The 13845-nt window shown below is 43.2% G+C and overlaps 1 protein-coding gene across 1 annotated transcript in view; it reads left to right on the top strand.

The window, feature by feature from the left end:
• The window catches only part of LOC149500510 (ras-specific guanine nucleotide-releasing factor 1), a 72330-nt gene that overhangs the window by 46622 nt on the left and 11863 nt on the right, over positions 1–13845 (top strand). Inside the window, exons 15-32 of the mRNA XM_089736238.1 lie at positions 833–934; positions 1395–1646; positions 2122–2304; positions 3321–3383; positions 3468–3547; positions 3892–3964; positions 4042–4301; positions 5708–5880; positions 6302–6407; positions 6483–6553; positions 6797–6817; positions 8187–8336; positions 9055–9253; positions 9845–9942; positions 11510–11643; positions 12340–12488; positions 12847–12926; positions 13383–13500. Coding sequence (XP_089592364.1) covers positions 833–934; positions 1395–1646; positions 2122–2304; positions 3321–3383; positions 3468–3547; positions 3892–3964; positions 4042–4301; positions 5708–5880; positions 6302–6407; positions 6483–6553; positions 6797–6817; positions 8187–8336; positions 9055–9253; positions 9845–9942; positions 11510–11643; positions 12340–12488; positions 12847–12926; positions 13383–13500 — 2312 coding nt within the window. The remainder of the gene's footprint in view (positions 1–832; positions 935–1394; positions 1647–2121; positions 2305–3320; positions 3384–3467; positions 3548–3891; positions 3965–4041; positions 4302–5707; positions 5881–6301; positions 6408–6482; positions 6554–6796; positions 6818–8186; positions 8337–9054; positions 9254–9844; positions 9943–11509; positions 11644–12339; positions 12489–12846; positions 12927–13382; positions 13501–13845) is intronic.

The following is a 13845-nucleotide window of genomic DNA, read 5'->3' as shown; positions in this document are numbered from 1 at the left end:
ATCACAAATTTCGCCAAGGCTACACTATAAAAAAAAATTAATAAAGACAAACAATATTTAATCTATTCTCAATTTGACCACAGACGTCAAGAACAAAAGTTTGACAATAAATAAATAGTATGCATGCGTGTGTGCGTCAAATACATGGTATGTAGTGTGTGTAATGTTTTCTTTATTAATTTAATGTATCTTTTATGCATTATTTTAAAAAAGATATTAGCATTGTCCACTTGTTCTCTATATTCTCTATAAATGTGGAAAATTTCATACTCCTCCGTCCGCGCAATTTTCGTAAAAAGGGATACAAAGTTTTTGCTTCACGTATTAATATATAGATACAATACTTACCTATTAACTAGAGTATATATTGTTGGGAAGAGAGGGAGAAGAGAAAAGCCTCATGCCTATTTTTTTTAAATATTGGGGTAGGGTCGTTCCATACATTTAAATTTTTTAAATAATTTAAGAAGATAGTTTTCAAATTAAAATTGCTTTTATTATTTTTAATTGTAACTTGTTTTGTTTAGATGTTTGAAATATAACCAACATCTAACATGAAATGTATGTGCTCTCTAATTCAAGTTATTGCAAGTCAGTGTTTTTAGTATATGAGATATTTTCGGTGCCTAGCTCAATGTCAAGAGATCTGCGATTAACCGTAGGCAGCGGATTGTCTCTGCCCCTGGTATTGCCGAAGTCCATGGGCGATGGTAACCTCTCACCTTCAGGTGGGCCTTGTACACGTCTGTCTACAAGGGCAATAAAGAAAATATTATAAATATCTTTGCATATATATGGCACACTTATTATTAAACTCTCACGTTTGATCTAGATTCCACATCAGTGTGTTCGTCTCCCGGGGGGGACATGTACCAGGGGAAAGATTTTAAGATCCGCGTAGAAGTGAAGGGAGAACAGATCTGCGCGCACTTAGGTGAGCTCACGTGGCGTCACTCTGCTGCTTGTTGTGCTTATCTGTAACTTGTTGTGCTTAAATGTAACCTGTTGTGCTTAAATGTATTTGTGAAAGTGATGTGTGTCTCAGCTAAGTCTCAGTTAAATGTCTAATTTTATGTTTAAGCTACCCGTACTCGCCCGCTTCGCTGGGCATTTCAAATTAACATTATTATTTATTGTCATTATTATTAGGGAGTCTAAGACCCATATAAATATTAGCCTATCCATTAAGTATAATTTCAATTATTTCAATATTTTTTTTATATTCAATTGTCATTGGTCTTTAATAAGTATACCAAATTTCGAGTTAATCCGAGGTTTTGAAGGGGGTCAAAATCATATTCAAAGATTCCGTTACAAATATACATCCGTCTGAAGCAAATAAAAGCGTATTAAAAAAAGCCTAGAGTCTAGAGTTGTTATGTGTGGTCCGTCAGTGGCGGCGACGGTGGAGGAGAAGGCGGCGTGGACGAGCGAGCTGGCGCAGTGCATGGAGAGCGCGGCGCTGACGGCGCTGCTGCGCGCGTGCGGCGCGTGCGGCGGCGCCTCCGCCAGCCTGCCCGCCTGCCGCTCCGACCGCGCGCTCTTCACCGACGACGTCGACATCCGCTTCAGCAGGACGCTCAACTCCTGCAAGGTGCCGCAGATCCGGTCCGCCACGCCGCAGCGCCTGCTGCAGAGACTCACCGGTTGGTTGCCACGCTTGGGGACAGTGCCACACGTGTGGGCGGGTCAGGGTTAACGTTACTATTCTGGTTGACCACACGTCCTTACTGATCCATCCAATAACCTTTGCATTAGACGCCTTCAGCTGTAGCACTAGGAGCAGGCTTAGGAACCCCAGGAGCCGTACTCGTCGAATCTCGTGCCTCAGCCCGCTGACTTTCTCGCCGGATTTTCTCAGCGGGTCGCGATACCGATCCGGTAGTAGATTCATTCGCGAAGCAATTGCTCTTGAGTTGTTAGGTCTCCTTCGGAGGCGCTCGGGCAGCTGTTAGCAAATCCCACCCCTCCTGGCTGAGCCTTTGCTCGCCCACCTGTCCTGGTGAAGCTGGAATGCCTCCGGGCCACCAGTAATCCCTCAATCATAAAAAAATATTCAAAAATATTCATGTCACGCGACATTGACGTTCGGTGTACAGTTTTGTATCTCGTGCCACTCAGACCTGCGCTTCCTGTCCGTGGACTTCCTGAACACATTCCTGCTCACCTACCGCGTGTTCACGGACGGCGTGGCGGTGCTGGAGGCTCTCAAGCAGGTCTTCTACGAGCAGTCGCAGCAGGAGATGGAGCTGGCCCCACCGCCGGATGCCACTAGGAAGACCAGTGCCGCAAGCACCGTCTCTGGTGAGGGGATCCCAGTGTTCCAATAGGATTCGTGATTCTTTGATTTTAGAGATTAAATAATAATTTTATTGATAGAAACTGTGCAAAACTAAGAACCTGCTGGCGAGGGGCGAGGACTTTACTGGAATTTTTAAACGGAAATGTTGCCTGCCTTGAAAATATACATCAAAGTCTCGTTTGATTAAATATAAAATATGTGTGTTTTAATAAATCTCGCACTATTACTACCGTGAACACACTCGGAATGTTACTACACTCTTGTTAGTGGCGCAGAGCGAATCCCGCTCCGGTGGTCGAAGACTCTGCACACCACGAGTCCAGGTCTACCTACTTGTATAAACAACTTAATTTGCTTCCCAAACCGGACTGAAGTAAACCAAGCTGATTAAAGGTCTCTCCTGCTCTTACGGACACAAAACCGACCCCTGGATTTTCACCATCATTGTCCGTTTGTATTCCTTCGCATTCGTTTGTTTACATATTATTGTCTGGTCGGTTGGCTGATCCATTAGTAGCATGCTTTTGGTTCAATAATTTGTGGGGTATATACGTAGCAAAGATCTTCCACCGAGCAGGTGATATTGCTCGGTAGACTGACGGTCCAAATGTTGTTGTTCGGAACTTGTATAAATTAGGCCGTCAGCGCAAAAGTGGCCTAAGCTTACCATAGTTATTATGGAGCAATTAGGTTTGAATTTTCATGAATTTGAATTTGAGTAGGCAAAAAAAAAACTATACGCGTAGAAATAATGTTTACAAAGCTATCTGTTATCTACGGGTGAAACTATGGATAGGCCAGATTTGCATCAAAATTTATTATATTTTAAATAAATTTCAATATACGTCTTATAAGCTTGAATATAAAAAATGTGGGTTAGGCCACTTTTGCGCTGATGGCCTCATAAACAAGCTTATCTTGAAAATATCATTGGTGAGATTCAGGCGCATGTCAAATATCTTGTGTTGTCTGGTGGCTACCGCCACAGCTTCTTGTAACGCGAGTGGTTTCCGCGCAGGTTACGGGTCGGAGTACAGCGATCGCGATTGGCAGTCGCGTTTCTGGAGGGCTTCTAGAAAGAGTGAGCGACCATCCATAGCCATACATTCTTTTATATAAACAGATTTTTAAGAATTATACCTTATCTATTCTGTTCTTGTTTTAGGCGAGGAAGAAGATAAGTTGTCTCCATACCTGATGGCCCCGTCGCGAAGAACGTCCTCAGTCAGTAAGGGAGGCAAGGAGGTAAGGAGATTTACTGTTTGGTTTTGTTTAAGCCTTCGACATTTTGCTCCAATAAAACTCGTAGCTACGACAGAATTCAAGGAGTTTTTGGTGTGTTCCGTGCCACCTCCACCATGAGGGTATGGTAGGCTAACAACCAGAACATTCCACACGAGTCTTTCCGAACTACGGTTTGAAATTAAAGCGTTTACGTGCTCACGATGTATCTCTACCAGTCACTTAACATTTTGGTTAAGTGATTTTGAGCTTTAGAAGCTGATCCTCGCATGCATACCTACATACGTACATACATGCATAAATATATCTGGAATCTTCATAAAATTATGTTTAACACGCTACCGAAGACCGAGGAGGACAACAGTCACTTGACCATACCCAAAATAATGGCGACGTCGTCTAGCAATGAAACACTGAAAGGTAACGATCAATTTCCACTTCATACAAGTTAACCACACGGGAACAACAACCACATAATACCCCATCGCCCTCGTCAGGCACGTCGCCGTCATCTCCTGGCGCCCTCAGCTCCGTGACCCTGGTCGGGAGCCCCAAGAAGCCCGGCCCGGACGACGGCGCTAAGTCGGACCGCAAGTCTCCCACCAAGGACAACGACGCAGCCGCTGCCATCATGAAGGACGAGAGCATCGAGATGGTGGACCAGAGCGACGAGGACATTAAGTACAAGGAAGAAGAACAGGAGAAGAATAAATACAAGACGGATGATAAGTTTAAGCTGTCGCAGCGGTTCTCAGAGGTGGAGTCTTCTGCGGGTGCTGTCAAATCTTGTGACAACATCTTGCTTTTATTGTTTTTATTACACAATATCCCATAGGCAATGGTGCAGGCAAGGCATGTAAAAATCACGCATGTTTCAGTCTAAAAGGTTATCGCTTCAAAGTAAATGAGTCTATAATTTCAATCTCAAAGTGCCTTTTAATCAGTATTCATTCAGTATTCAGTTAATCAGTATTCAGTTCCCCGACATTGTTCATTCTGCATATCAATGATTTGTTGCATACCAGTGGCATTCATTGCTATGCGGATGACAGTACCGTGGATGCACTGTATTTCGGCCGCAGCAATATCTCTCGGGATCACGTCGATGAGTGTCGGAACAAACTTGTGTCTGAAATCGAATCATCCCTTGTGAAGATTTCTGATTGGGGGGGACTAAATCTAGTCCAGTTTAACCCTTCTAAGACTCAAGTTTGCGCGTTCACCGCTAAAAAAGCCCCCTTTGTCGCATCGCCACTCTTCGGAAACACTCACCTTTGTGCAAAGTCGAACATGGGCATTCTGGGCGTAGACATTTCGAGTGTTGTCCAGTTTGGCGGGCATTTGGAGAGCAAGGCTAAAATGGCCTCCAAAAAACTCGGAGTACTCAACAGGGCCAAACAGTACTTCAAGCCGGCTCACCGCCTTAAGCTGTATAAGGCGCAGGTGCGGCCTCACATGGAGTATTGCTGCCGCCTTTGGGCCGGGGCTCCGGGTTATCAGCTATCTCCCTTTGACCGAATCCAACGTAGGGCATCTCGGATTGTCGACGATCCTGTACTTGCCGATCGGCTAGATCCTTTGGCACTACGTAGGGATCTATCTTCCCTATGCATACTTTACAGAATTTACAATGGGGAGTGTTCCGAGGAGTTGTTCAATTTAATAGAAGCCGCTGATTTTCGCAACCGATCGTCTCGCCGGAACTATCATCCGCACCATCTGGATGGTTGGCGTTCCACTACAATGCGTTTTAAAAACAGTTTTCTGCCACGCACAGTAAATCTCTGGAATTCGTTGCCATCAGCGGTCTTCCCCAACAACTGCGACATTGGGTTATTCAAGAAAAGAGCATATTCTTATCTGAAGGGTAGGCAACGCACTGGCGTAAACGCTGGTGACCGTGGGCGGCGGTGAATCACTTACCAGCAGGTGACCCGTCTTGCTCGTTTGCCTCTTAGTTGTTATAAAAAAAAAAAAAAAAAAGTAATCTGGTCATAATGAGTGTCTGTTGGCCGACCATGTTACGAACTTGAAAAATCAAGTTGGTTTTTTTCAAACTACAAAAATATGTAATGGAAAATGTTGGGATTCTTCGTATAAACGATTTGTTGACCGCGTATGTAGTCTCGTTTACCCATCTAAGCCATGATGATGTCCACACAGCGCGTTCGGACATCGTCGGAGAGTCCACGTCGCCTCCAGCCCTCGGCGGCCACCGCGGCGTCCGAGGCCAGGCGCTGCTCCGAGAGCGCGCGGGACTCCGGCGCCGCCGCCCCAGAGGAACCCAGGAGAGCGTCCGATTCGGGAACTAGGTTTGGTGGTAGAAGGTCTGTTAGGTGAGGCTACTGGATTTTATTACTTGGTTTATTTAAGCGCAGTCCTCTTGATGCCTCTCAGCAGACTAGTTGGGGAATTAAATAATTTGCATAACAAGTATTCTCTGGACGTTTTTGCTGGCACTGTTGACAGTTTTAGACGAGAAGTCTACAGCCTTGCTCAATGAGCTTTTTCAATTAAGTAATAGCGTATTTGGTAGTAAATGTGTAATAATGTAAGGTCTTCATGTAATGTTATATATAGTTTTTTTTTCAATGCATGCAGTCGGTACCTGTAATTGTGTTAGCATTTATTGTAATATCAATGTATATGATACCTGTGATTTTCTGTGCTGATGTGTAACATGTTGGTACCCAATTAAAAAAATATATGATGATTGTGAATGTGATGAGGAACATTGAGGAAGCTGTTACCTTCCAGCGAGCGACGCTACACCAACTCGTCGATCAACAGCGAGCGACGCCGCTACTGGGGGGGCTCCGAGCCGCGCTCCTCCGTAACCTCACAGATATCACAAGTCACGCAGGTGGGAACGGCTCCCAACAAACACACTGATCTATGCACAAAGTTACGCTAAGCTTTTTGTCTTCACGTCTCACAGAACTACCGCCGCGAGACCAGCCAACCCAAAGCAGGAGTGGTCATCACCTCGTTCCGCCAATCGCACCGGAGGTAAGGACTCGTCGACTGTTCCGTCACGGCCGCCCCGCCGCGCCTCTCAACTATACGTGTTGTGGCATGTCTGTGAACTCAAAGATTTCAATCTCTTCATATATCTCATCGGCGTTCACAAACTCTTCTGCATGATGACATTCTCTGTCGATACTATTTTTTTTCTAAATCATCGAAGTTTCTAAATCATTCTAGTGATCGAATAGATTCTAAATTAATAAACAAATGATATTCATTTAACAGCTTCGGAAAAGACCTGTTGTGGTGAGTGATTGGCACAGATAAAGGTAGAAGACCAAGTAGACTGAAGTAGAGGAGTATTTTGATAATTTTATAGCTTACCCTAGAGCATTATGAACTTTCTTTACTCTTGACTACGAGAGTTTTAGTGCTGAACCTTTAAAGGTAGTAGACGGCCCTGTAGCACTCCACCACAATGGACACAAACAGGAAAATATTGCGACTTTTTTATATACATATACACGCACCATACTGGTATTAAACCATGACGTATTCACGTTTTTCCTTAAGTTATCCTACACAAACGTATACCGTTGCCAAGTTACGAAGTAATGTTTTTTGTCCGGCAACCGTCATGCCCTACTGATCTCCTAAAGTAATTAAGGCACTCTCAAAATTTCCCTCACACACATATTAATGTCTTGGGCACCGGAATAAACACTTTTATTCAATCATCCTTACACCGGAACAACTACTATTTTTTTTATCCTCCCTATTCTAGTGACCTCGAGGGGTCATACTAGATTCCCTGAATGAGTATGTGAGCTCACGGACCTAAGGACATTGCTAACATTAGCCCTATCAAGTGCAGCAGTGCTTCGCAGAATCTACCACCGGATCGGAATCGCGACTCACTGAGAAGATTCGGCGAGAAACTCAGTGGGGTGTATCTATGGGTTAATTTGCTCACCCAACTCTTCGTCGCAAGCGACGGTTTCGACAACAACGGATTCTTGGGGTACCTAAAGGCACCGACAGGTGATCGGGAAGATCCGAAATTACGTGTTTAGGGCGACGTTGACCGTTTACCATAAGTTCTATTCAAATTCGTCTTAATTTTATATCTCCTAAAAGGTAGGAATGAAGAATAAATCTGCACTAACAAAATTTATATTGTATAGATTCAAAAGGCTTTTTTAAACAGTTTGTAGATATTCGCTTTATAGGCTCTCGACTCGGATTGATGCGTAATTTAGTATGAATATAAAAATAAGCACCTGTGAGTTATAGTTTTTGATTTATAAATTAGAAAGATTTAAACAAAAGGCAAATGGATCTTAATTTAGGTAGTGATTTTTTTTCTATTAACTACATTTAATCAAAATTACCTTTGAATAGATTTAGTTTCAAAAATTGTCTGCATGGTTGAAGTTTTAACACGCTTTCTGTGAGGAAAATAATTCGCACCTCACCATATCTGTACATGAACCAAACTCTATATCACTCGCAATTTTTTTTATTTTATCTCTCTGCATGCATCAGCACTGTCTCATTTTGAATCAACCAACTTTTGAGCCTCTTTCTTTCGTTCTTCAGATACCTAATATTCGTCCATTTTAAGTTCAGCTGCTTCAAGTAGAGCTCCAAGTTGTATACAGTTGTCTTGGTCTAGGAGCAGTACATCGACGGCGGCTGTCGCTTTTGCTGTCGCGACTTCCGCGTCGTCCAACCCGCGCTCCCCCCCGCCGACCTCCCCGCCGCCCGCGCGACGCGACTCCGTCATATCCACCGCCGCCACCATGAGGGTGCTCAACGTGCTGCGGTAATTGTCACCATGGAGCTGTTCACAACTGTGTCTTTATTCATCTATCATTATCTTCTTATCTTATCTTCTATTTATTCTACATCTTATTTACCTTCTTCTTTATTCTATCTATATTATTATCTATATATTTTATTTTATCTATCTATATATTTTTCTTTTATCTTCTATTATCTTCTTCTTTACAGTGCCAGTAAAATAAAATCTCCGATTGATGGACACGTTATGATTCTCATACACAATATTTCAAAACTGTATCCAGGCCAAACACATTTGATTTGGATAAGGCACATCCTTCTGTCTGTGTAAATTTTTTAGATCTATGAACTCTGTTAGCCACTTAAAACATATAATATTCACAGAGCAATAAAAAATACTTTTTCAAATTGAATCACTGTATACATTTTTAACGCAGAAAAATTTAAATTCACGAAGTGTTGCAAGCGTGTGTAGAGTTGCGAGCTGCAAGATATACATCTACACTTGGCACTGACCCTTATTTTAATGTTTAATGCTTGTGTTGAGATTATGGCAGCAATCGCTTGCTGCTTCGACTCCGGGATCGATCACTTTACTGCCCTTATGCCCTTAGCTATTTTACTTAACGATACTTTAATAAGGATAGAAAAAAAGAAAACTTTATTTACCCGAAATCATACATAAACGTAGAAAGTCAAAGTTAATTTTCGCGATGATTTAACTTCACGTTTCTCATTAGACACTGGATCTCTAAGCACTCGTACGACTTCTGGTCCAACGAGCGTCTCCGGGGCTTGACCATGGACTTCCTCAAGGAGATCGAGGGGAGCCCGGGCCTGCTGCCGGCGGAGCATAAGGCCGCGGCCCAGCTGCTCCGTCTGCTGGAGCGGGCGCCGGACCGGACCGTCGACCTGAAGGCGCTGTTTGCGGCACCCCCTGTGAGTACCCCCTGCAGTGGTACAATATTCTATGTAGTCGTATAACATATTATAGGGTACATATTGTTACCCGTTGGGGTGGGGGATGAATAAAATTCCACCAAAGTTCAAGTAAAAAACTGTATTCAAAACTTAAAACACACAACTAACACTTTAAAACTCTCAATTCGCTTCTTCCGGCTCGCTTCAGGTGATCCGTTCGCTGTTTCGCTTCGAGTAGTTCCGATTACTGACTGACTGTGTGGCATCTCTGCAACGCTTTTATAGTCGATACCTCATCCCTAGAATTATCGAGAATACTCCACATATCTCTAGTATTATATTTCCGCTATCTGACAATAGATGGCGTTGTACTTCTCGATCGTTTTAGGTGCTACTAGATCCTTCGACATTCGTTCGACTATTCGGCGATAGATGGCGTTACTCTTACCGGCGTCACGATATTGTTAAATATTATAGCCCAATTCATTGCAGTTACAATGGTGGCAAGTCGAAAATTGTGTTTCTATCAGTCCCTTGTAATGATATAAAGACTGCGATTAGAACTGCAATAGAACAATGACTGAGAGAGGAGTGCCCGACTTATTTCAGGTTCCGACCAAAGAGAGCGTAGAAACACTATCAGCCCTGGAGATAGCAGAGCAAATGACCTATCTCGACTACCAGATATTCAGCTCTATCAACAGCGAGTGAGTATCGAAATGGTCTTAGAGAACCAATGATTATTTCATTCGTTTTTAGATCTAATAACTAGTCAGGTCATAAGTATTGTCACACAGTAAAAACTTTTCTTTTAGAATTCTGGCCACACAAAAGTTTATTGAATTCGAATTGTTCATGAAAATAAAAATGTATACTTTTAGAATTTTACTCATTTTTAAATATGGAGTGGACGCTTAAAGAAGACCGTGTTGCAGTTATTGCGTTGCATCGTTGCGGTTACGCGCCAATTCAAATTTTTAACATACTGAAAAATTTGAATATAACCAAAAGATTCGTTTATCGTACCATCAAACGATACAATGAAGACTCTAGTGTAGATGACAGGTCAAGAAGTGGTCGCCCTCGGTCTGTTAGGACTCCAGCAGTGATAAAAGCTGTGAAGGCGCGAATTCAAAGAAATCCCAAACGTAAGCAGAAACTGTTGGCCCTTCAGATGGGCTTAAGCAGAACCACGGTGAAAAGGGTGTTAAATGAAGACTTAGGGCTTCGGGCATATCGAAGAAAAACAGGACATCGTTTGAATGCTCGTCTAATGGACCTGAGACTGAAGAGATGCCGCGCTTTGTTGAAGCGGTACGCGGGAAAAAAAAATCGGGAAATTCTTTTTTCGGATGAAAAATTTTTTACCGTAGAAGAGAGCTACAACAAACAAAATGATAAGGTGTACGCACACAGTAGTGAAGAAGCGAGCAACCGTATTCCGCGTGTCCAACGAGGTCATTTTCCATCCTCGCTCATGGTATGGTTGGGAGTTTCTTATTGGGGCTTAACAGAGGTACATTTTTGTGAGAAAGGTGTAAAAACGAATGCAGTTGTGTATCAAAATACAGTCCTGACGAACCTTGTGGAACCTGTTTCTCATACCATGTTAAATAGCAGACACTGGGTATTCCAACAAGATTCGGCGCCAGCTCATAGAGCGAAGAGCACACAAGACTGGCTGGCGGCGCGTGAAATCGACTTTATCCGGCACGAAGACTGGCCCTCCTCCAGTCCAGATTTGAATCCGTTAGATTACAAGATATGGCAACACTTGGAGGAAAAGGCGTGCTCAAAGCCTCATCCCAATTTGGAGTCACTCAAGACATCCTTGATTAAGACAGCCGCCGATATTGACATGGACCTCGTTCGTGCTGCGATAGACGACTGGCCGCGCAGATTGAAGGCCTGTATTCAAAATCACGGAGGTAATTTTGAATAAACTTTAGTGTCATAAGAATCTATGTTTTGTTAAGTTCATTTTGGTATATGAATGGTTACATAATGAATAAACTTGTTTCAATTATTTTACATTAAACATGTGACAGAATTTATGACCTGACTAGGTATATGCGTGTTAAGCTATTGTTTCGTTCAATACTAACTAATCCTGATTTACAATTTTCTATTCAACATTCTGATATTAATCTATCATTGGCTGTGAGCGGTCTTGAATGTAGTAATTAATGTGAAACCTATTTTGGTTGAAACAATTTGACTATTGCACGGAGAACTTCTGAACAAACTGTGTTCTTTTTTAATTGCTGTCTGCAGGGAGTTCCTCGGCCAGGCGTGGACGAAGGCGGACAAGGCGGAGCGCGCGCCGCACATCCTCATGATGACCTCCCACTTCAATCACATCTCGAATCTGGTTATTTCGGAAATACTCAGGAAATACACTCTGGCGGGTAAGGTCTTGTGCTCGTGTAAATCTTACATGACTATTTCCCCAAAGGCGAGGATCCTCGCATTGCTAAAGTACCCCATTTTAGCTATCGTGGTCCTTGCATGTCGACATCTCAACGCCTTTACGTCACATTCAGCGTCAGCGGCTTGGCTCTGCCCCTGGCATTGCTGAAGTCCATGGGCGACGGTAACCACTCACCATCAGGTGGGCCGTATGCCCGTCTGCCTACAAAGGCAATAAAAAAAAAAAAAAAAAAAAAACATTGGACATTACCGGCTCGATGGGACAGTCGTTGTGCAATACATTTGAGACTGACATGCCTATAGGTTTATTTTTATTTTTTTGCTTATATGGGTAGACAATCTCACGGCCCACCAGATGTTAAGTGGTTATCGGAACCCATAAACATCTACAGCGTAAATGCCGCCAACTACCTTGAGATTTGGGTTCTAAGGTCTCGTACAGTTACAACGGCTGTCCTACCTTTCAAACCGAAACGGATTACTGCTTCACGGCAGAACTAGGCAGGGTGGTGGTACCTATCCGTGCGGACTCGCAAGACGTCCTACCATCAGTGAAGGATGGTGGATGGCGGTGCTATGTCACGCTGACCATGGTCTCCGGACTTCGCACCGGGTGAGTTCGTTGACCCTGCATTAGGATGAGTTCCATAGCGGCCGGTACCGTGCGTCGGCAGGTCGCGTGGCGGCCATCGAGAAGTGGGCGGCGGTGGCGGACATCGCGCGCTGCCTCCACAACTTCAACGGTGTCCTTCAGGTGTGCGCGGCGCTGTCCAACACCTCCGTGTACCGACTCAAGAAGACCTGGGACAAGGTGTCGAAAACCGTAAGTCGTTTATAAACTGGCCTTGTTGACGTCATCAAGTAGCCTCATCTATCTACCAGAGCCAAAAAAAAGTATATCATTCTTGCAAACTAAATTCACTCCTGAGAACGCTTTAGAAAAGGCGGTTAAAAACTATATGTTCAGCTTGTAAGGAATAAGCCCAACCGGGGGTCGTTTAGGGCACTAACAGATTACATTGCCGGCTGAGCCTTAATATGACCTTCACTCTTGAGAACGCACCAGAAAAGACGGTTAAAACCATTATTAGTCAGTAAGGAGTAAGTCTCACCGGGGGTCGTTTAGGGAACTAAGGGATTAAGTTGCTGACTGAACCTTAATATAACCTTCGAACTTCTAGAGCCGACACACGATCGAGCGCATGCAGACCATCATATCGTCAGAGTGCCGCTTCAGAATACTAAGAGACGCCTTGCACAGGTGAGTTCACATAATATGTACGGATATTATCACATTCTTTTCATTACGCAAGATTAAATACATCATTAAGCCTACATAATTATAATTTGCGTAACTACTGATGGTATGAATTGTGTCTTGTGAGTCCGCACGGGTAGGTACCACCGCTCCGCCTATTTCTGTCACGAAGCAGTATTGCGATTCGGTTCAAAGGGTAGGACAGCCGTTGTAACTATACTGAGACCTTAGAACTTATATCTCAAGGTAGATGGCGGCATTTCAGCTGTTACGTCTATGGCTCCGGTAACCATTTAACACCAGGTGGGCTGTGAGCTCGTCCACCCACCAAAAAAACAATGTAGCATTATATTTATTGGTGGTTGGGTTGATTTGCTTGGGAAGACACACAAAGGCCTACTTATAATTATGACAGACCGTTGAAGCGGACTCATTCTCCCGTGAGCATATCGTTTCCAGGTGCGACCCCCCCTGCATCCCCTACCTGGGCATGTACCTGTCCGACTTGTCGTTCATCGACGAAGGCACGTCCAACTACACTCCCGACGGTCTACTCAACTTCTCCAAAATGAGAATGGTGAGTGGCTGCTCTGTTATTATATGAGCAGTGGTGGATTTAGACTAGGGGCAGTAGGGGCGAGTGCCCAGGGCGGCAATTTTTTGAAGGGCGGAAAAATTTTGAAAGTAACAATTTTTTTTTTAGTTTTATCAAGATTGCTCAATAAAATTAATGATTTCAAATAATTAATAATTTTCTTTTTAATTGATAATTCAAGAAATTCAATTCATCCATTATTTGTGAATTATAATTCTGGTACTTATGGTAAAAATTAATGATCAAAATGATTTAATCAATTTATTTCCTTAGAGATTTATAATAATAATCGATTTTTCCATTTTCTGTAATTAAAGATTTAATTAA

Source organism: Bombyx mandarina, chromosome 21, assembly GCF_030267445.1.
Source record: "Bombyx mandarina strain Sakado chromosome 21, ASM3026744v2".
Lineage (NCBI taxonomy): Eukaryota > Metazoa > Arthropoda > Insecta > Lepidoptera > Bombycidae > Bombyx > Bombyx mandarina.
The sequence above is the reverse complement of the archived record's forward strand: the minus strand, read 5'-3'. Positions and strand labels throughout refer to the sequence as shown.